Source organism: Sapajus apella, unplaced genomic scaffold (genome assembly GCF_009761245.1).
Source record: "Sapajus apella isolate SASKATOON/1434 unplaced genomic scaffold, GSC_monkey_1.0 scaffold6, whole genome shotgun sequence".
NCBI classification, from domain to species: Eukaryota; Metazoa; Chordata; class Mammalia; order Primates; family Cebidae; genus Sapajus; species Sapajus apella.
This window is the reverse complement of record NW_022436946.1, coordinates 17,301,549-17,324,245: the sequence shown is the minus strand read 5'-3', so window position 1 is coordinate 17,324,245 and position 22,697 is coordinate 17,301,549. Positions and strand designations below refer to the sequence as shown.

Here is a 22,697-nt window from a genome sequence, read left to right as displayed (position 1 = left end):
CCCAGGCTCTGCTGGTAATATCAAGTAAGATGTATTATTATTTTTAAGTATAAAGATTCCAAAACATCTCTGATACCAATCATTTAGATGGGATATCACTGTCTAGCAAGATAAACCGGAAGCTTGGTTTTACATGACAAAGCTAACTTACCTCACACTAAAAAAGGACTTCCCACAACCCTCTTTAGGTACAGCCAAGACTCTAAAGGAGGGCAAAATACATCACTTTCTCAATATCCTCACTTCCCTTTGACTTTTCAGCCCAATATAATCTGCCCATTATCCTACCATTATGAGCTCAGGAAATGCTGCCAAAATCATACTCAATAATGCTAATAATGGTCAACGCATTGCGTTAATACACCTCATTTAAGAAACTTTTTCTGAGAGTCTTTACTTCCTTGACATCTACCAGATGTTCTCTTTTTAAATTCTCTTTTATTTCTCAATTATATTTGCAGGTTTCTTTTCCTCTGTCCTTTCCTGACCCAAATACAGAAGCTCCAAAAGGTTGTACCTTGTCGATAGCTCTTTAGTGTCAGTACAGTCTCCTTTGTAGTGTCATTCACTCTCGTGCTTAATTGCCCCTTGTATCTTGCTGATTCTTAAGACAATATTTCTAATTCTAGCATTCCCCCTTAAGCATCAGACCAAACTATTCAACAGCCAACTGGCTGAATCCAGCTGAATGTTTCATGACTACTTCAAAACCAGCACATCTGTAACTGAACTCAGCCTCTTCCCACTGTCAGCCAGCCTTAGTCCTCTCTTGCCTGCTGATCTGTCAGAGGCATCTCACCCACCAGCCATTCTTACCAGAAACCTGCCACATTCTAGACTTTTCATTCTGCTTTCCTGTTCCACATCAAATTAGCCACTGAGTTCCATTTTCTAAATGTTTCTGGACTCAAGACCCTGCTTTTATTCTGACAAACACAATCTTGGACCAGGCCCTTAATAAGATTATTTTAATAATCTAGTGTTTTAGGTCTTTGCTCCATCATCTTCAGAGTAGTAAAAATGATATACTCAAAGGCAGATCTGATCACATCATTCCCTCACTGGACAACTTCCACCAGCTGACCATCACCTGCAGAATAAAGGCTGACTCTTCAGTATGCTAAGTAAGATCCTGCAGGACATGATGCTGCTTCCAGGCTTATCTCCCACCAACCCCGGCTTCTCAAGCTATGCCTTAGTAGCACTGACCTGTTGCTCTTCTCTGCAGACCCTGCTCCCCTCTGCATCCACACCCTTGTTCATGCTCTTCGCACCACAAAGAATCCCCTCCCACTCTTTTTCACCTGGGTAATGGCATCAGCTCCAGAAACTTCCCTGGATTCCCAAATCAAGCTAAGTTGAACTCTTTAGTACTCCTGCAGCAAAATGTGCATTCTACAGACTATCACATGCCAGTCTATGCTGAAATTATCTGTTCAAATATCTTTCTCCACTACTAAAGACTAAAGTCCTCAAGAGGAGGATCTATTCTTTCGTATCTTCATATCACTAACACTAAATAAATACCTAGCATATAGTAGGCCTTCATTTGCTAAAATGAACAAGGATTGATAGAGAGCAAGCAAAATACTGTGCAATTGGTATAATTTCAGCACTCGAGGGGTTCTCAGTCTCAAATAAGTTTGTGAATACTATGACATAATATGTCTTTGATAAAGCTAAGCATAAGATGTTCTGGGAGCACATAAAGGAGGTACTTAACTCAGCTGGGGAGGTAGGAGTAGCTCTGTGGGAAATGTCCAGGCAGCCTCCTTAGTGAAGACAACACCTGAAAAGTGCTATGAAAGATGAGTAGTTGGGGATTGCCAGGGACCAAACAATCTGTGCCAACACCCCGAGGTTCTGCAGGTGCCAGCAAATAGGAGATGGGAAAATATCTCAATATTGCGGAAGCCCAGGATATATGTGAGTAGAAGTGAGATTACAGGGTAAAGAATAGGAAGGGATCACACATCTAGACTTTGTGTGTCTTTCATGTTAAGAAATGTGATTTGTCAATTAGAAGTCAGTGAGGAATTGTAAGCCAGACAGTGATATAATCAAAAACAGCTTTTTGTGATTTCTGTAACTATAGTGTAGAGAACTGACTGGATGGAGCTGAGACTGTCAGACTGTCAACAGGAAGCCCTGGGAAGTGAGATAAGATGGGGGCCAGACTAAGGAAGAGAAGAGCAGAATGAGAGGACCCTGGAGGCCGCTTGAGAGCAGTGAGAGATTGGATCTTTGCAGCAATAAGCCATTCCATTGAACAATCTTAGTGGTCAACTCCATTCACCTCCAGGATATACTTAGTGTCAAACTCTTTATAAAGCAAGATAGGCATTTGTGAACATATAGGGAAAATGGCTTAATTTGTTCAGGCAGGAAATAAAATAGGTTTTCAATGAACTCCTGATATAATTATCTATAATTTGAGTATTTTTAATACAGCTAATGCAAGTAAATGTTCTGCCTTTTCCTAACCATCTTAAAATTGAACTGACATCTAAGATTTCAAGATTTAGCAAATAGGCTGGGTGCGGTGGCTCACGCCTCTAATCCCAACACTTTGGGAGGCCGAGGTGGGCGGATTGCCTGAGCTCAGGGAGTTTGAAACCACTCTGGGCAACATGGCGAAACCCCATCTCTACTAAAACACACACACACACACACACACACACACACACACACAAATTAGCCAGGCATGGTGGTGCTTGCCTGTAGTCCCAGCTACTTGGGAGGCTAAGGCATGAGAATCGCTTGATGGGGTGGTGGAGCTTGCAGTGAGCTGAAGCACTACTGCACTCCAGCTTGGGCTACAGAGTGAGACACCATCTCAAAAAAACAAAAAGTTAGCAAATAAATTTAGCCTATATTTACAGGTTTCCCAGCTAAAGTTGAATTTCAAGTAAACAGCAAAATTTTTAGCATACATAAATCCCCAAAAGTGGGATATGCTTATACTAAAAAATCATTAATTACTTATCTGAAATGTTCATTTAACTGAGTGTCTTTCTTTTATCCAGTAATTCTTCTGGCATCAAAATATTACCTGTAGATAATAGCGCCCTTCCACCGTGTGCAGTCCATCAAATGCCCCTAGGGCATACACTTCATCTGATCTCTTCTCAGACATCTTGTAGCTTAGATGGCAGCAGAGATCTTTCTGACAAACTGTGTAATTTCCTGTGACTCCTGTGAGCTCCACGAAGGTGAATTCGTCGAAAAAGACAGTGCCCTTAAATTCCTGGTTTCCTTTTGAGAGCGCTTCTATACTGCTGGCATAAGACGTCCAATTCACCGCCACAGAATGGGATGGGTGGGAATCCAGTTGCGAGAGGAGGAGTTTTCCCTCTTGTGTCGTCATATCATAATGAAATGCTCTTGGAGAATTGGGTGCATAGATGCCACTTCCTGGAAGTAATAAGTTGAAAATATCATTTGAAATAAGAAAGTAAAAAGGGATTTCATAATTGTTATTAATTTAAGCTCATATTTACATTTTACTCCCTCTAAGTTATATGTTTTATTAATTTCAGTAAAACATGCTGATAAAGAGAGAAATGAGAGGAAATCAATTAAAGTATGACATCAGCTCTCTCCTCCCACCGCCCAAGATGCTGAAAGAAGGCAAAGGGGAAGAAGGCGCCTCCGGCCCCTGCTGTTGTGAAGAAGCAGGAGACCAAGAAAGTGGTGAATTCCCTGTTTGAGAAAAGGTCTAAGAATTTTGTCATTGGACAAGACATGCAGCCCCAAAGAGACCTCACCCGCTTTGTGAAATGGCCCCATTATATCAGGTTGCAGCAGTAGAGAGCCATTCTCCATAAGGGACTGAAAGTGCCTCCTGCGATTAACCAGTTCATCCAGGCCCTGGACTGCCAACAGCTACTTAGCTGCTTAAGCTGGCCTGCAAGTACAGACCAGAGACAAAGCAAGAGAAGAAGCAGAGGCTGTTGGCCTGAGCTGAGAAGAAAGCTGCCGGCAAAGGGGATGTCCTCACTAAGAGACCACCTGTCCTTCAAGCAGCAGTTAACACTCTCACCACATTGGTGGAGAACAAGAAAGCTCAGCTGGGCCGGGCGCGGTGGCTCATGCCTGTAATCCCAGCACTTTGGGAGGCCAAGGCGGGAGGATCACGAGGTCAAGAGATCGAGACCATCCTGGTCAACATAGTGAAACCCCGTCTCTACTAAAAATACAAAAAATCAGCTGGGCATGGTGGCGCGTGCCTGTAATCCCAGCTACTCAGGAGGCTGAGACAGGAGAAACGCCTGAACCCAGGAGGCAGAGGTTGCGGTGAGCCAGGATCGCGCCATTGCACTCCAGCCTGGGCAACAAGAGCGAAACTCCGTCTCAAAAAAAAAAAAAAAAAAAAAAAAAAAAGAAAGAAAGCTCAGCTGGTGGTGACTGCACATGACATGGATCCCATCGAGCTGGTTGTCTTCTTGCCTGCCCTGTGTCATAAAATGGGGGTCCCTTATTGCATTATCAAGGGGAAGGCATGGCTGGGATGTCTAGTCCACAGGAAGCCCTGCACCACTGTCGCCTTCACACAGGTTAACTCAGAAGACAAAGGCACTTTGGCTAAGCTGGTGGAAGCTATCAGGACCAATTACAATGACAGATACAATGAGATCTGCCGCCACTGGGGAGGCAATGTCCTGGGTCCCAAGTCTGTGGTTCACATCGCCAAGCTCGAAAAGGCAGAGGCTAAAGAACTTGCCACTAAACTGGGTTAAATGTACACTGTTAAGTTGTCTGTACATACAAATAATTCAAATAATACAAATTTTCCTCCAAACATTTTTTAAATTAAAAAAATAAAATATGACAATAAGAAGCCAAGAAGAGACAGTTGTATGTAAGAAGTCACATATTTTGAAAAAAAATATATACATCAAGTTAAATAAAACCAAATAAACCTATAAAACAATTTAGACTGAGATTGATTCTATAGCATATTAGTAGCTAGATGTTCAAAAATTAAGAGTTTGAAAACATTGTATTAAGGAGTATGTGTTAGCTAGAAAGACAGGTTTTTTTCTTTTCTTTTCTGATTACATCAGCCTGTATATCTTTAAGATCACACATTACCTGTCATTTTCTTTGAAGGGTAATGTATGTTGGATGCAAGGAAATTGACCCTCATGCCCATAGCCCAAGCTGAGTGGAATTCAACAGCTGACAAATGTGGCAGAACATTCATCCAAGCTGTTGGGAAGAGTATGGTGTCTACGTGGAAATCTTTCACCAAGGTAACAGCAGGATCATGGAAGAGTACGTCAAAGCATGTGAAAATGCCAAAACTTCCAAAAGTGGTATTGAAAGTCACAACCTCAGGCTCCTTGGGTGCATCAAATTGTTCTTCACCCATGAAAAGATTTTGCTGCAATAAACAGAAGATAAGGAGAAAAAAAGTTCTTTTAGGAAACTGATCTGGACATTACAGTGTCAGAAAAAGTGCAAGCTCACATCTTAGACAGTGCCAGTGTCATCCATAACCACTGTTTTCATGGGAAAGGAGTTTGCTTTATAGAATCAGAGTCCATTCCAGCTAACTCAAGCCTTTGGTTCAGTCTCCACACTACAAATATATACATGGGTATCTTTAACTATAAAGACCCTCTTGAATCTTTTAAGACATGGGAGTAAAATAGATTACTTCTGTTTGTCAAGTACACTTAACTGATTTCCTTGGCAAGGAATTTTGTTTGCTTCATTCTCCTCAAGACAGAGTCTATGTGGTAAGAAGTTTTTCATTCTAGCCTTGACCCATTGCCAGGGTATGTCTTTAAAAGGACAAAGTCCAATAAGCAACATCATCCAGCATAATGCAGGTAGCACTTTCGGACGCCCACACACACCTAAAAACACACTCTTGTGTTCTTATATGTACACGTAGCCCCTTGAGCCTCTTTAAAGGAGCTTTCCACATTTTATCATTACTTTCTATGCTTTACCTCTACTCGATTTCCAAAGTATGCTTATCAGTATCAATAACATACTTTTCTCCTTGCCTGCTTTATCTCATTAGGCATTCACTAATCAGATTATTTGCAAGTTAATTTTACCTTATGGTAGCGCGCCACCAGTTTTCCCTGAGAATCAAATGCCACATCAGTGTTGTACTGGTAACGGCCATCATGGGGACACTGAGGGTCACTGGCATTGCATGGCTTCTTGTCCCCAATATTTGCTACAACGTAGATAGAGTTGTCCTTGGCCAGGCAACTGAGTCTTTCTTGAACTGGGGTGTGGCCAAATCTGGTATATGTTCATTGGAGGAAAAAATCTTGTAAATCAATCTTAGCTTTTAACAAAATCTTGAATGATAGTTGCCTACACCTTTTATTTGATATATGTAAAAATAAATTCTAAATAACAATAATTAGAAAAGAAGGATTAAGACAAGAAAGGAGTTCAGAGAAAGCCCATGCTTGAGTAGAATTGGCTGTAGGAACCTACTCTAGGATAAGATTCCAGACCGTGTATTTTTTCTTCATAACATTTATCATAATCTATAGTTATATTTTCACTTATGTGTTCATCTTATAGTGTCTGCAGCATCCTATGGATATCATGGGTCAATGACCTACATATCCTGTTTACTAAACTTATGTCTAACAGGAAAGAGTCATTAAAAATATTTGGGGGTGGGCGTGGTTGCTCATGCCTGTAATTCCAGCAATTTGGGAGTGCAAGGAGGAAGGATTACTTGAGCTCAGGAGTTTGAGACCAGCCTGGGCAACAAAGCAAGACCCTGTCTCTACAAAAATGAAAAAAATAGCCAGGCATGGTGGTGTGTACCTGTAGTCTCATATACTTGGGAGACTGAGGTGGGAAGATTGCTTGAATTTGGGAGTTTTAGGCTACAGTGAGTTCTACTGCATTTTAACCTGGGCAACAGAGCAAGACTCCATCTCAAAAAAAAAATTATTTTTGAATCAGTTAACAAAAACTCAGAGGTAGGGGGATCCTGAGAAAATAGCATAGTAGGGAGTTTTTCTGCCACTTAGATAACAATTGCACTGATGGAATCTGTCTGATATTACTATTTAGGAGCTCTAGTGCTTGCAACTTCCAGGGGAAGGCTTGGAAGATAACTCACAGTTAGTTTCAGTCCATTTTGGCTCTTAGCTCAATAGTGGTTACCAATTCCTCATCCCCTGTCCCCATAACAGGCTGTCATGTCTGTGTTCCTAAAGCAGCTTGCAGGCAGCTTATGGGAGCAGTAAGACCTTGTCTTTCAAATATGCAAGATCTATGTTCTGATCACTGATTGCTGCTTCTGATCATGGAGGTATAAACACAAAGGCAAGCAACTATTGTCATGTATACACACACACACACACATACACACACACACACACACACACACACACACACCCACCCTATTTTTGTAAGCCAACTCTCTCACTGAAGTGGCTTCCAGGAGATTTAAAGAATCAGTGCCTTATTATTTTTCTTCATATTTTTCTTTTTCTCCTTTTGAGTAGTGAGACATTTAAGGAATAAGACATATAAAAGCTGGCCGGGTGCGGTGGCTCACGCCTGTAATCCCAGCACTTTGGGAGGCCGAGGTGGGTGGATCACGAGGTCAAGAGATCGAGACCATCCTGGTCAACATAGTGAAACCCCGTCTCTACTAAAAATACAAAAAAAAATCAGCTGGGCATGGTGGCTCGTGCCTGTATTCCCAGCTACTCAGGAGGCTGAGGCAGGAGAATTGCCTGAACCCGGGAGGCGGAGGTTGCAGTGAGCCGAGATCGCGCCATTGCACTCCAGCCTGGGCAACAAGAGCGAAACTCCGTCTCAAAAAAAAAAAAAAGACATATAAAAGCAATCAAATATATAGGGAAATTTAGAAAGTCACCATACATGACCAGGGAAAGGCACATGCTCATAAAAGGCCTAAGAAGACCTTAAATTTACATCTCAAGCTGATCCTCAACACAAACATCCTACAACAACAACAACAAAACAATCATAGCAAACCCAGAGAATCGGATCCCCAGAGTAACCACGTGATGATTCAAATGTCTAGTTATCTACCAAAAAAATCACAAATTATACAAAGAAACGGGAAAGTATGACTCACTTAAAGGAAAGGAAAAACAAAGTAACTAAAATCGTCCCTGAAAAAGACCACATGACAGACCTACTAAACATAGACTTTAAAACAATGATTTTTACAGATGCTTAAGAAAATAATGAAAGATGTGGAGAAAATCAGAAAATGAAACAAAGTAGAAATATCAATACAAAGATAGAAACCTAAAAAAAGTCTGGAGCTGAAAATTACAAAACTGAAATGAAGATTCTACAGAAGGATTCAAAGAAAGAAAGAGAAAATGAGAGAAAGAAAAAAGAAAGAAAGAAAGAGAGAGAAATAAATAAATAAATAAATAAATAAATGGAGGGAGGGAGAAAGGAAGGAAGGAAGGGGAAGGAAGAAGGAGGGAGGGAGGGAGGCAGGGAGAGAGGGAGAGAAGGAAGGAAAGGGGAGGGAGGGAGGAAGAGAAGGAAGGAAGGAAGGAGGGAGGGAGGGAGGGAGAGAAGGAAGGCAGGAAGGCAGGAAGGCAGGAAGGAAGAAAGGAAGGGAAGGGAGGAAGGAAGGGAGAGAGAAAGGGAGGAAGGGAAAGAGAGAGGGAGGGAGGGAAGGAGGGAGGATATAGAGCTTTGCAAATTTAGTAACAAATAGATACCATTAAAGCCTTTGAAGACAGAAGCAACCTGGTCAAAATTTTCTTCATAAAGATAAATAGAACACTGAATATAGAATGTACTAGAACAATGAGAGACTAAATGCAGGGGACTCACTAGGAAGCTGTTGCCATAGTTCAAATAAGAGGTAACAAGGATATGCTAGGGTAGTACCAGCTATTATGAAACTTTGGAAATCCCGGAGCATTTGTTAATGCCTGATTTCTTTATTATTTTTCAAAGTTACCAATAATTGTCCAAGTAAAACAATTAAAATGCAATTTTGAAAATCATATTTAACATATTGGCATATTTATCGTCTATTGCACAACTCCGAAATGATAAATGGTTTACACCAGGTTATTGAAGAATAGCTAAGAAGGCTGTGATAATCTGTGTGAATAAAAATTTGGTGCCATCAAATCTCGGCTATTGAATCTATAAATTTGTGTAATTAATATAAGGAAAACCATAGCAATCACTTATAAAACATATCCTTGAAAAGATCAGAAAAGGATATAATAACACATATAGAAAATTATTATTATTTCAATGTGTTTATAAGAAAGAACAACCATTCAATGGTTTAACCCCCCTTTGCTTCAATTAATATGTGCAATGCATAGATATAAATTACAGCACATTGAACCACTTGAAACACTTTTACCCTGTCTTTGTGGATCACCTGAAGTGGTGGAATAGGTAGCTTGTGGTTTTGGTTTCCTGAAACAGTTCTGATGAGAAGCATATTTTCCTACTGTCTCTATTTAGTCTTCATGTACTCTAATATATCTCAATTCAAGCTACATTTCTCAGACTGTTTGGTATACACACAAAATGCTCCAAAATTAGACCACCATGTCCTGATTTCGGGTTTAAAAATTCAGTTTGCTTATGTGTGCCTGAAATCTGCCTGTTTCTTCATCCATGATATTTGCTGAATCCTTAACGCATGCAGAGTTTTGTTCTGGATACAGACGGACGAGGTGAAACAGAGTAATTGAAATTTTTTTTCCAAGGCTGCTTTCAAAGTGTTCAATCTCTAGGTATAACAAAAATCACCAATTATCGAAGAAGACATTTACTAACCTAAAATCAGCACATGTTAAGTATTCAACAAATACTTGTTAGGTTTTGATACAACACAAATCGCTATATTAGACACGTGGGCATCTGGGGGGAGTATATTCCAGGCAGAGCTGTCCAAGCACACAATGTGAGAGACAGAAATTTCAGATGTGGTTGCTATGCTTATAAAGCATTAGACTTACTGGAGAAACAATATGTGCACACAAAACTCTGAAATAATAGTATGAAATAATATGCAATCAAATATCAAAATGCCTTTTCAGCCCTTTGGCTCCAAGCTGACCCTGACAAGGGCAATATGATTTTGGCAGCTCTTCAGAGACCTCCACCCAGGAAGCCTCCCCTCCCTGGGCCTCTCTCTTTCCCTTGTTTCCTAGGCCTCTGAGATTGCATTTCATGGAGTGAGGTGAGGGCAGGCCCAAGAAGGGTGGTTACCACTGAGCCCTAGTCACTATCAAGATGATAGAGGTACTGACAACTCACTCTCAGAAACTTACACCAGCTGAATGTCCTGTTGGAAAGAAGTCTAGATGACAGTTAAAGATCTGTGGCTTGAGACTAATTGAGTTTGCACACGATAGACAATAGCCTCAGAATGACTGCAAGACGACAGGCCTTTGAAGTACAAGATGTTAGTCTAACTCAGTTCTTTGGCTTTGACATAAAGACATTTTCTCTAACTGAATTTACTGGACAGATTCTTGTGTTAAATGAAGGTGCACCCCAAGCAGCTTGGATGTGTTAGACTGAGCTTGTTCTATTTGGTTATAAAAATCCAGAGGAGAGAAAAGGAATGTCCCATTGGCAACTGATGTGTTCCAAATAAGTGAATATAGGTTCACGGTTTCAGACTTAATGAGAATAGAAAAGATTGTATTGGAGAAGGTGTAATATAAAGTGAAAGCTACTGCTGCCTTTCAATTTCTGCAACTCCACTATCCACTCATTCATAAGAACTTGCTGTTTGAAAGGAGAAATTACCTCAATTTTGACTGGAAGCCCAATTTAAGGCATGTCAGATCAAATGCTCTAAACTTTAGAGTCTAAAGCAAAGCCTTCTGTGTTGATATTGTCTATAGTCGCATTGGAGATCCAAAACCAGAAGTGTATAGAGTTAATAAAATGGGAAGAATGTCTTCAGAAACATTCCAGGTTAAATGGTAGAGATGGATACAAGCTCTTTGCTTGTATCCAAGTGTTTAACTGAATACTCATTAAACAAGTGTTCCAAATCAAACATTCAGAAATAGAAATGGATTGTTTCTGGGCATACTGCATTGCAACTGAAGCATAGTTACCACAGAAAAATTCACTGTCCAACAATTCCTGAAATGGCTCCCTAATTGGTAAATTTGGTTCATTGGTATTCTACATAGAGAGAAAATTTCCCAATGCTATAATTTTCTTTTACAATTAAAATATTAATTATCTTCAAGATAAACAAAATGGAGTTGGAATCGCATAGGGGAAAATTACTTCACTGATCTAGCCAGTTACTATTTGAAGGCATTTACTACATAACTACACAGAAACCGTAACACCTCAACAATAAGGAATTATCCAGCCTCGGATATGTAAATTAGCCATTTCATGATCTTTTCAGCTTTGAAAACTGCATCTTTCTTTTTTTTTTTTTTTTGAGACGGAGTTTCGCTCTCGTTACCCAGGCTGGAGTGCAATGGCGCGATCTTGGCTCACCGCAACCTCCGCCTCCTGGGTTCAGGCAATTCTCCTGCCTCAGCCTCCTGAGTAGCTGGGATTATAGGCACGCACCACCATGCCCAGCTAATGTTTTGTATTTTTAGTAGAGACGGGGTTTCACCATGTTGACCAGGATGGTCTCGATCTCTTGACCTCGTGATCCACCCGCCTCGGCCTCCCAAAGTGCTGGGATTACAGGCTTGAGCCACCGCGCCCGGCGAAAACTGCATCTTTCTTAATAGCATAAATTTTATAAGTAGCACTGAAACTGTGTTTTTATTGCACATCTTGTTGTATGTAGACCCACACTCAGGCTCATTTTAAGTTACACAAGCCTGAGTAAGGCAACAGGGACAAAAAGTTTAAACCATATATGAACAAATTTGAAACTATTCATACATAAGCAAAATCAATATGAATTTAGATATTGTACCTAAGGAAAAAGTAAGATATGGGAGATGGTCTCCACTTTGAGTTTCTGAAAACTGTTAGGGTGTTTTAACACTGTAGTTACACATCATTGCTACAGCAGTTAGACAACTGGAAAGTAGTTATATGCTTAGTTACTGCATTTATGATATATACTTGCCATCTAAATTTTATTTTTAAAAAATTTGCAAGGGCATCGTCTGCCCCAATACTTTCTCTGCCCCTCAGATCCCGTAAGGTGAGGCAGGGGGCCCTGACAAGGGTGGAACAATGGCAGCAGGCTGGCCACATGCACAGCCACCACTACCCCTGACCTGTGGCTACTCCTGGGACAGGAACTGCTGATCCACCCACTGACACCCATCTTGGCCATTCCCACTGCTTCCCAAAACCTGTCCCAGTCTGAGGCTGAGCTTGAGTGGGATGGGAAGAAGTCAAGACCCCAAGCAGAACACCGGAGGCTGGACAGGTATCTTCAACCATGTGGTGGGCACCCTGGCGATGTGGAGATGGGAAGGATGCAATGGACATGCTATGAGCTCCCTCACACAACATCATTTACATTCTTAACTCACAGTAATGATTTATCTTTTTCTACTCAAAACTAAATGTTGACATTTAGATGATTATGAATTTTAGATATAAACACTTCAAGTTTAACAGTAATATTTAAGCAGACTCCAAATTAATTTGGCTTTTTTGTTGTTTCTTTAAATAAGGTTATAGTAGCAACAAAAAACTCTTCTCTGAAGCCTTTCTCCATAACCCTGATCTATAGATTCCATAATAGTATAATAGATTTAAGCTATGAAGCCCCAAAACATCACAACTAGATTAAGGCAATGCTCTGAAATTTAGGAAACTGCCTAATTAATATTACGCTATGGGGGAGCTATGTGTAGATTTAAATTCATCTGCGAAGCATTCAAATCAAAGCTAAAAGTAAAAATATGAAACACCAATGACAACTGTGAATCTTCATTTCTAACATTGATCTAACGTTCTATATTGGATCAATATATTGTATTTAGGTGATATTAAAAATGATAATCTATGTAATTTAAATGTTAAATTTTAAATGACGACGTCTACATCAAAACCAACATTTGACTAATGAACTCTTTAGGCATAATAAGGGTTAATATTGTTGGCAGCATAGTTTCTTGGCACCTATCATGCAAGTAATAGATAATCCAGAGATGTGCACTTTATTATACAGAAGGAACATACCTTAACATAATAAAGGCTATATATAGCATATGTGTCAGCACCCACAGCTAACATCCTATGGAATGGGGAAAAGCTGAAAGTGTTCTAAGAACTGTAACAAGACAAGGAACCCTGCCTTCACCACTTCTAGTCAACGTCGTACTGGAAATCCTAGCCGGAGCAATCAGGTAAGAGAAAGAAATAAAAGATGAGGAGAAAGCAGTGCAAGATGGCCAAATAGAACCCTCCAGCAACTGTCCTCCTGCAAGAGCCCCAAACTGAGCAGCCATCCACACAAGAAAGCACCTTCATAAGAACCAAAAATCAGGAAAGCAATCACAGTACCTGGTTTTAAAATCATATAAAGGAAAAAGGCACTGAAGAGGTTAGGAAAGAAAGTCTTCAACTGCCAACACCGCTCTCCCCCATTCTCCAGGTTAGCACATGCTGTGGAGAGAAAATTTGTGCCTTTAGGGGAGGGAAAGTGCAGTGATTGCAGGACTTTGCATTGAAAGTCAGTGCTGCCAGGTAACAGCAGAAAGCAACATGGCACAGAATTCAGCTAGTGCCTGCAGAGAGCGCATTTAGAACAGCTCTAGCCAGAGTAGAATTGTCCTTCCCAGCAGTCAGAACCTGAGTTCCACCAAGCATCACCAGTGCGGGGTAAAGTTCTCTGGGGTCCTATATGAACTTGAAAGGTAGTCTAGGCCAGGGTTTCCCAAACCCTAAGACACATACTGTGGCCTGTTAGGAATTGTGCTGCACAGCAGTACCAGTCCGTGGCCTATTAGAAACCGGCTGCACAGCAGGAGGTGAGTGGCATTACTGCCTGAACTCCACTTCCTGTCAGATCAGTTGCAGCATTAGATTCTCATAAGAGTGCAAGCCTATTGTGAACTGTGCATCTGAGGGATCTACGTTGCATGCTCCTTATCAAACTTTAACCTGATGATCTGAGGTGGAACAGTTTTATCCAGAAACTATCCTCCATCCTGTCCATTGAAAAATTGTCTTCCACAAAACCAGTCCCTGGCGCCAAAAATGTTGAGGACTACTGATCTAGGCCATAAGGACTGCAATTCCTAGGCAAATCTTAGTGCTGTACTGAGCCCAGAACCAGTAGACTTGGAGTGCACATAACCTAGTGAGACACCAGCTGAGTGGTCAAAGGAGTGCTTGCATCACCCTTCCTCCAACTCCAGGCAGCACAGCTCACAGCTTTGAGACTCTGTCCCTCTGCCTTAAAAAGGGAGAGAGGAGCATAAAGAGGACTTTGTCTTGCAACTTGGATAACAGTTAAACCACAGTTAAATAAAGCACCAAGCAGAGTACTGAAGCCTCTCAACCCAGGCCCTAGCTCCCTGATGACATTTCTAGACATACACGGAACTACAAGGGAACTTCCTGCCTTGAATGGAAGAAGCCAGTCCTGGCAAGGTTCATCACCTGCCAACGAAAGAGCCCTTGGCTCTTGAATAAACATCAGTGATAGCCAGGCAGTGCTCACCACGAGCCTTGGGTGAGACCCAGTAACATGCTGGCTTCAGGTGTGACCCAGCACATTCCCAGCTATGGTGGACATGGGGAGAGACTCCTGCTTCAGAAAAGGAGAGGGAAGAGTAAAAAGTACTTTGTCTTACAAATTGGGTACCAACTTAGCCTCAGTAACATAAAGCCATAATATTCACCTCAGCTTGCCTCCTGCCTGCTCTGTGTTGGCTGTGTCAGCCCCTCCTTTTAAGCACAGAGGCACAGGACCTTGAGCAAAACAGCTACAAGGTGTTATTCATGGACAGCTGTGACTGAGTGCGCTCCTCTCCAGAGAGGCCGAGCATTGAAAAGAATCTCCCACTTCCAGCCTGCTAAGGATTTAGAGATTGTTTAGATGAAGGAGTTCATGTATCTCTTGGCAAGGGCTCATCCATGAGTGGAGCCAGAACATCTCTAAAAACCCTGAAATTATTTAAAAATGTTTACCAAAAAAAAAAAAAAAAAAAAAAAAAAAAACCAAGCAGACTCCTAAAGTCCTCAATTCCAATTCCAGGACTTAGCTCCTAGATGGGATTTCTAGACCCACCTGGATCAGAGAAGAACCCACTGCCCTCTCCTACAAGAAATTCTAAAGAAATTTCTTCAATCTGAAAGAAAAGGACATCAATAATCAATAAGAAATCATCTGAAGGTACAAAACCCACTGGTAATAGTAAGTACGCAGACAAACATGGAGCGTTATAATTCTAATTGTGTTATAAACTTTTCATATCTTGATTAGAAAAACTAAAACATGAACCAATAGAAAACAATAACTAGAAAAGCTTTTTAAGATATAGACAGTATATAAGATATAAATAGAAACTATTGAAAATTAAAAACTATGGGGGATGCAATTAAAGTATGGAGTTTTTGTTAGTTTTCGCTTTGCTTGTTTGTTTATGTAATCAATGTTAAGTTGTCATCAGTTTAAAATAATAAATTACAAGTTGTTATTTGCAAGCTGCATGATAACATCAAATCAAAAAACCTACAATGGATACACAAAAAATAAAAAGCAAAAATTAAAATATACCATCAGAAAAAAATGCCTTCATAAAAAGGAAGACAACACCAAAAAAACAAACAGAAAACAAAATGGCAGGAGTATGTCCTTAGTTAACCATAGTAACATTGAATGTACATGGACTAAACTCTCCAGGCAAAAGACAGAGTGGCTGAATGGATAAAAATAAATAAATAAAAGGCAATGATCTAGTGAGTACAAGAAACACACTTCACATATAAAGACACACATAGACTGAAAATAAAGGGATAGCAAAAGATATTCCATGAAAATGGAAAGCAAAAAGGAGCAGGGGTAGCTATATTTTTATCAAACAGAATAGATATCAGGACAAAAACCATAAAAAGAGACAAAGAAATTAATTATATAATGATAAAGCAGTCAATTTAGTCAGATGATATAACAATTGTAAATATATACGTACCTAACACTTGGCACACACAGATATATATATATAAATATTATTAGAGCTAAAGAGAGAGATAGAGCCCAATGCAATAATAGCTGGAGATGTCAACATCCCACTTTCAGCATCAGACAGATCATCCAGGGGAAAAACAATAAAGAAACACTGGACTTAATCTGCATTATAGACCAATTGGACCTAACAGGTATTTACAGAAAATTTCATCCAGTGGCTGCAGAATAAACATTCTTCTCCCCAACATATGGATCATTCTCAAGGAGAGACCACATGTTAAGTCACAAAACAAATCTAAAACATTTTTTAAAATTGAAATCATATCAAGTATCTTCTCTGACCACAATGGAATAATACTAGAAATCAATAGCAAAAGGAATTTTGATAACTATACAAACATACAGAAATTTAACAATGTGCTCCTGAATTACCAGTGAGTTAATGAAGAAATTAAGAAGAAAGTTAAAAATGTCCTTGAAACAAATGAAAATGGAGATGCAACATACCAAAACCTATGGGATACAGCAAAACTAGTCTAAGGAAATTTCACAGCTGTAAGTGCCTACACTAACAAAGAAGAAAACTTTCAAATAAACAGCCTAATGATGCGTTAAAAAAAAAAAAAAAAAAAAAAAAACACTAAAAAAAGAAGCGAAAAAAAAACCCAAAATTTATAAAAGAAAAATAATAAATATCAGAACGAAATAAATGAAATTGAAATAAAAAACAATGCAAAAGAACAACAAAACAAAAAGTTGGTTTTTTGAAAAGATAAACAAAATTGACTTTTAGTGAGACTAAGAAAAAAGATGGAGACAAGTAAACTCAGATATGCAAAATGAGACATTATAACCAATACTACAGAAATTCAAAAGATCTTTAAAGATTACTATGAGCAACTATATACCAATAAATTGGAAAACCTAGAAGACATGAATAAATTCCTAGACACATACAACCTACCCAGATTGAACCATGAAGAAGTTCAAAACCTGAATAGACCAATAACGAATAATAAGATTGAAGCTGTAATAAAAGTTCTCCCAGAAAGAAAAGGACAGGACTTAATGGCTTCAGTGCTGAATTTTACCAAATAATTAAAGAAGAACTAATACCAATCCTATTCAAACTATTCCAAAAGATAGAGAAGGGAATACTTCCAAACTCATTCAAGGAGGCTACAATTACCCTGATACCAAAACCAGATAAAGACACATAAAAAAGAAAACAACAGCTCAACATCCCTGATGAACATTGATGCAAAAATCCTCAACAAAATGCTAGCAAATCAAATGCAAGAACACATTAAAAAATTATTCATAATGACCAAGTCTGATTTATCCAAGGAGTGCAAGGATGGTTCAACATATGCAAAAAAATTAATGTGACACATCATATTAAGAGAATGAAGAAAAAAACCATATGATCATTTGAACTGACACTGAAAAAACATTTGATAACATTCAACATTCCTTCATAATAAAAACCCTCAATAACTGGGTATAGAAGGAACATACCTCACCACAATAATAGCCATTTATGACAGACCCATAGCTAGTATCATACTGAATGGGGAAAAACAAAGCTTTCCTCTAAGATCTAGAAAAGATGAAGATGTCCATTTTCACCACTATTATTCAACATAGTACTGGAGGTCCTCACTAAAGTAATCAGACAAGAGAAAAAAATAACTCCAAACTACATTCAGAATCTGTTCACTTCTCAATATCTAAACTTCTACTCTTGGTCTCAGACACCATCATCTCTCTGCCAAAATCATCACAACAGGTTTTAACTGTCCGCTGCTTCTTTGCTGACCTATACCTGGAGTCTGTTCTTTACATTGTGTTCCTCCTGCCCTTCTGCCTCCCTTTCCTACTTTCCTCCTCCTCTGTCACATCACTTCAACCACACTAACCCTTTTTCTGTTTTACAGGTTAGACACATACTCTGACCTCTGGATCTTGGAATTTAGAATTCCCTCAGCCTGAAATGCACTTTTATCAGATACTCGTATGATTTACTACCTCATTTCCTTCAGGCCTTTGCTGAAATGTCACTGTGATGCCATCTAATGACCTTTAAAAAATTTCAGCCCCAGGCTTGCCAGCCTATTCACCTTCTCTGCTTTATTTTTTCCATAACATTTACTTCCACCTCATATTATAAACAGGTAGACAGATGAAAGATATCTATATAAAGATAGATAGATAAATAGATAGATTAGATAGATAATTGTCTTTTTTAAAAAATTATTACCTCCCCACACTAGAATATAAATTTCAAGAGGACAGGAATTTTTAATCTGTTTTGTTCACTTCATTGCCCAGAACAATGTCTAGACATAATAGGTACTCAAAAAAAAATTGCTGAGTTAATTAATTAAGGCAGCTGGGCAAGATGGCTCACACCTGTAATCATAGCACTTTGGGAGGCCAAGCAGGTGGATCACTTGAGGCCAGCAGTTCAAGACCAGCCTGGCCAACATGGTGAAACCTGTATTTATTAAAAATAGAAAAAACTAGCCAGATGTTGTGGCTCACACCTGTCGTCCCAGATACTCGGGAGGCTGAGGCACGAGAATTGCTTGGACCCAGGAGGCAGAGGTTGCAGTCAGCTGAGATCGCACCACTGCACTCCAGCCTGGGTGACACGGTCTCTCTCAAAAAAATTTAAAAAAAAAGAGAGAGAGACAGAATTAAGACAAGACATTGAGACATCTTTAGTGATGGAAAACATGAAGGGGCAACCGGGTTCCTTGAAATAAAGTGAATGGGAAATCCTTTTGGGAATATTCAGGAGGCCCTTGGAGATGAGGTTCTAGGGAATTCAGAAATAAGTCAATTCGATTCATAGTGGAAGCCATGAAAGAGTGCTTGCCTTTTAGAAACTGAACCACTGACATATGACATGATTAAAAAAGAAATAATTATGATACAATTAAATAAGAATAGAGTAAATGATTATGATAAATAATATTGGATTTTGTAAAAATTCACCTTGTCAAAATCAAGGCATCTCTGTAAGCAATCATCGTGGGTTTGTTTGTTTGTTGAGACAGAGTCCAGCTCTGTCACCCAGGCTGGAGTGCAATGGCACTATCTTGGCTCACTGCAACCTCCACCTCCCTTCAAGCAGTTCTCTATGCCTCAGCCTCCTGAGTAGCTAGGATTATAGGTGCCCACCACTGCGCCCCACAGATTTTTGTAGTTTTAGTAGAGATGGGGTTTTGCCATATTGGCCAGGCTGGTCTCAAACTCCTGACCTCAGGTGATCCACCCGCTTCAGCCTCCCAAAGTGCTGGAATTACAGGTGTGAGCCACCATGCCCATCCAGTTTGTGTGGGGTTTTTTTTTGTTTTTTTATTTTTTATTATTGTACTTTAAGTTCTGGGATACATGTGCAGAACCTGAAGGTTTATTACACAGGTATACATGTGTCATGGTGGTTGGCTGCACCCCATCAATCTGCCATCTACATTAGGCATTTCTCCTAATGCTATCCCTCCTCTAGCCCCCCACCCCCTGACAGGCCCCAGTGTGTGATGTTCCCCTCCATGTGTCCATGTGTTCTCATTGTTCAGCTCCCACTTATGAGTGAGAACATGCAGTGTTTGGTTTTCTGTTCCTGTGTTAGTTTGCTAAGAATTATGGTTTCCAGCTTCATCCATGTCCCTGCAAAGGACATGAACTCACTTTTTATGGCTGTATAGTATTCCATGGTGCATATGTGCCACATTTTCTTTATCCAGTCTATCACTGATGGGCTTGGGTTGGTTTCAAGTCTTTGTTATTGTAAACAGTGCCACAATACACATACATGTGCATGTGTCTTTAGAGTAGAATTATTTATAATCCTTTGGGTATATACCCAGTAATGGGATGGCTGGGTCAAATGGTATTTCTGATTCTAGGTCCTTGAGGAATTGCCACACTGTCTTCCATAATGGTTGAACTAATTTACACTCTCATCAACAGTGTAAAAGCATTCCTATTTCTCTGCATCCTCTCCAGTGTCTGTTGTTTCCTTTTTAATGATGGCCATTCTAACTGGCATTGTGTGGTTTGAAGAACAGTTCCAAAAGAGGAATTCCTAAAACAATTTTAGTCATGTGTATTCAGAAGGAAGTATGTGAACAGACATGATTTTCTTAGGTGTAAGAAACACCACTTACAATCCTGCCATATCACCTCTTAGGTTACAATCAGCTTAAGGACTTTACTACATTAACCTCATCAGTTATCTTATCAATGAGAAAGGAAAACTATTAATCTTAAACTGACATGAGTCTACTTTGCCATTTACTCTTACAGTTTTCAAATCTCAGAGCCACACAAAGAAATATTTTTCTGTTCACTGGTGAGGAGTCAGAGACCAGAGATGTTTACATTGAATGTGATTTCTAAGCCACCTTCCAGCTCTGATTTCTCTGACTTCATAATTCATATTTACTTTCCCGGTAAGTATACCCATAGCAGATGAAAAATAAGCTATCCTGAAACTTAGAGTTGATCGTGGAGCTATGCAACGATCATCGACAAAGTTTTCCCAGGTAAAACAAGATGATGTTCACTTGTGAATTTTTCACAACTTACTTCTTTACCTGTTAGGATTATCACAGGGGATCCAGTTTACTTGAGGGTGTGGAATGTCCTCCAAGTACGGGTAGATAGATTCCCTGTTGAAGTTCCAGCCATAAAGAGCATCTTCTGGAGTCACAATAATATGTGCACCCTGTTAAAAATGCAGCTTAATCAAAAAGGGAGCTGAGGAACTGAGTGGCTGAGTAACAACTATTTGGGCTTCCCCCCGACATCCCTTAAATCTTATTTTGTTTCTATATTTTTATAATTTATTTTCTTTTCCAAAGCATTTAAATTTTCTTTTTTTCAGTGCACTGTCACTTCTTTTTATTTTAATTTTATTTTCTTTATTTTTAATTTTAGATTCAGAGGGTACATATGCAGGTTAGTTACATGGATATGTTACATAATGGTGAGTTTTGGGCTTCTAGTCAAGCATTTTAATTTTCTAATCCTGCCATTGTTGCTTCCTACGGCAGTTGTTAACTAAAATCCTAGCTCGTCCTGGAACCAAGCCTCTCCTTGAACTTTGGCTGATGATCGTGCCTGTGTCAGGACTGATTTATAACTCAAGTGCTCTGTTTACTTCCTCCTCTGCCCCAGCCTTCTCCTGCACCATACCCTGCAAACATGACTCCGGCTTCTCAGAAAAAGAGGAGCCACATACTGGTTACTTGAATTGTGCCATGCCTACAAATACTGCCTGAGCTAACCTGGGCACTTTCCAATTGGAGGGTCACCAAATAGAGAGTCACTCTGTGACCTTTGAGGAAATAGTTGGACTAAGGGTGAAAAAGAACATCAGAACTCCTGACAACTTTTAAAATATTAGTATATATAAGAATATAGGACAGGCATGGTAGCTCCTGCCCGTGATCCCAGCACTTTGGGAGGCTGAGATGGGTGGATCACCTGAGGTCAGAAGTTCAAGTTAGCCTGGGCAACATGGCAAAACCCCATCTCTTACATATTTATCTATGACTTTTATCATACTTCATATATGCTTAGTCTACACCTAATCGATTATTAGCTTTTAAAATTATATTCTTGTAAACCACAATTTATACTGTATGATTAACTTTAAACTGAAATCTTCACTCAACTCAGGGACTCACAATGCATTACATATACTTTTATCTCGTAATTAGAGTGAAGTATGAAGTATATAATGCATGCTGCCAAGGAATTGAGAACTTAAGTTTAATTGTTTTCAGATTATAAACTTATTCCAAAACCTGCAAACCCTTAAGAGCACAAGAGTACATCAAGGCCACTAACACTCTAAGAATAGCACCTGATCCCTGACCCATTTATCATTCATCCTCCATCTGCACCAGAAAAGGGGAACAAAGATGTTGAATTTATGGCCAGTTCCTTAAAGGTCTGCTACTTCTTGATGATGACCAAATTGTTCTTTCCTTAACTTGGTTCTTACTGACAAAGAAGTCTCCTTGCTCTAATTTTGAGAGGAAAGTAGAATTCTAACTGTAAAATAAAGTTTCTTGGCTACCCTGATACATATGTATTCTATGAGAAAGGATCCCCTCCTTTCTCGTAGAATCCTGTACACTGGAGAGATGGTAGAGATGGTACCTGCTCTGCTGCTGATGTGATCGCTCCTTCCAAAAGGTCCAGATTCCGATTCATTAATGCCAGCGCCTCCTCACGAGACACTGGTGTTAGGGTGGTACTGGGCAATATCACTGCATGCTCATAAACAGCTGCAACAAAAGTATCCAGGCAGCTGGCTCTTGAGACGTAGAAAAGCAAAACTGCTACATACGCCAGCAACTGAGAAGTAGTCATGCTGAAGTCCAATGACTGCTGCAAAACAGAGCACGTCCTGGTATTTATAGAGAGAAGACACGTGGTGTCTAGACCTTAGTACCTTAAAAATAAATTACAGAAGTTAATTTTAAGAAAACTCTGTGATTTCACAGTACTGTCAGATAACAAAGGACCTTCCCTTATTGCAGGGATTTGTGAGGATTAAATCAGGAAATGT

General features: G+C 39.6%; 1 protein-coding gene and 1 pseudogene across 2 annotated transcripts in view; one reads left to right on the top strand and one right to left on the bottom strand.

The window, feature by feature from the left end:
* LOC116549279 (pantetheinase) overlaps positions 1-22,697 on the bottom strand; it is a 38,339-nt gene that overhangs the window by 10,006 nt on the left and 5,636 nt on the right. For both annotated transcript variants that reach the window (XM_032274753.1, XM_032274752.1), the window contains exons 2-6: positions 22,286-22,516; positions 20,713-20,843; positions 6,072-6,264; positions 5,095-5,386; positions 3,053-3,414 (exon numbers count right to left, since the gene is read on the bottom strand). In XM_032274753.1, the coding sequence (XP_032130644.1) occupies positions 3,053-3,414; positions 5,095-5,386; positions 6,072-6,264; positions 20,713-20,843; positions 22,286-22,516 (1,209 nt within the window). The remainder of the gene's footprint in view (positions 1-3,052; positions 3,415-5,094; positions 5,387-6,071; positions 6,265-20,712; positions 20,844-22,285; positions 22,517-22,697) is intronic.
* Positions 10,431-11,135, top strand: LOC116549280 (annotated as a pseudogene).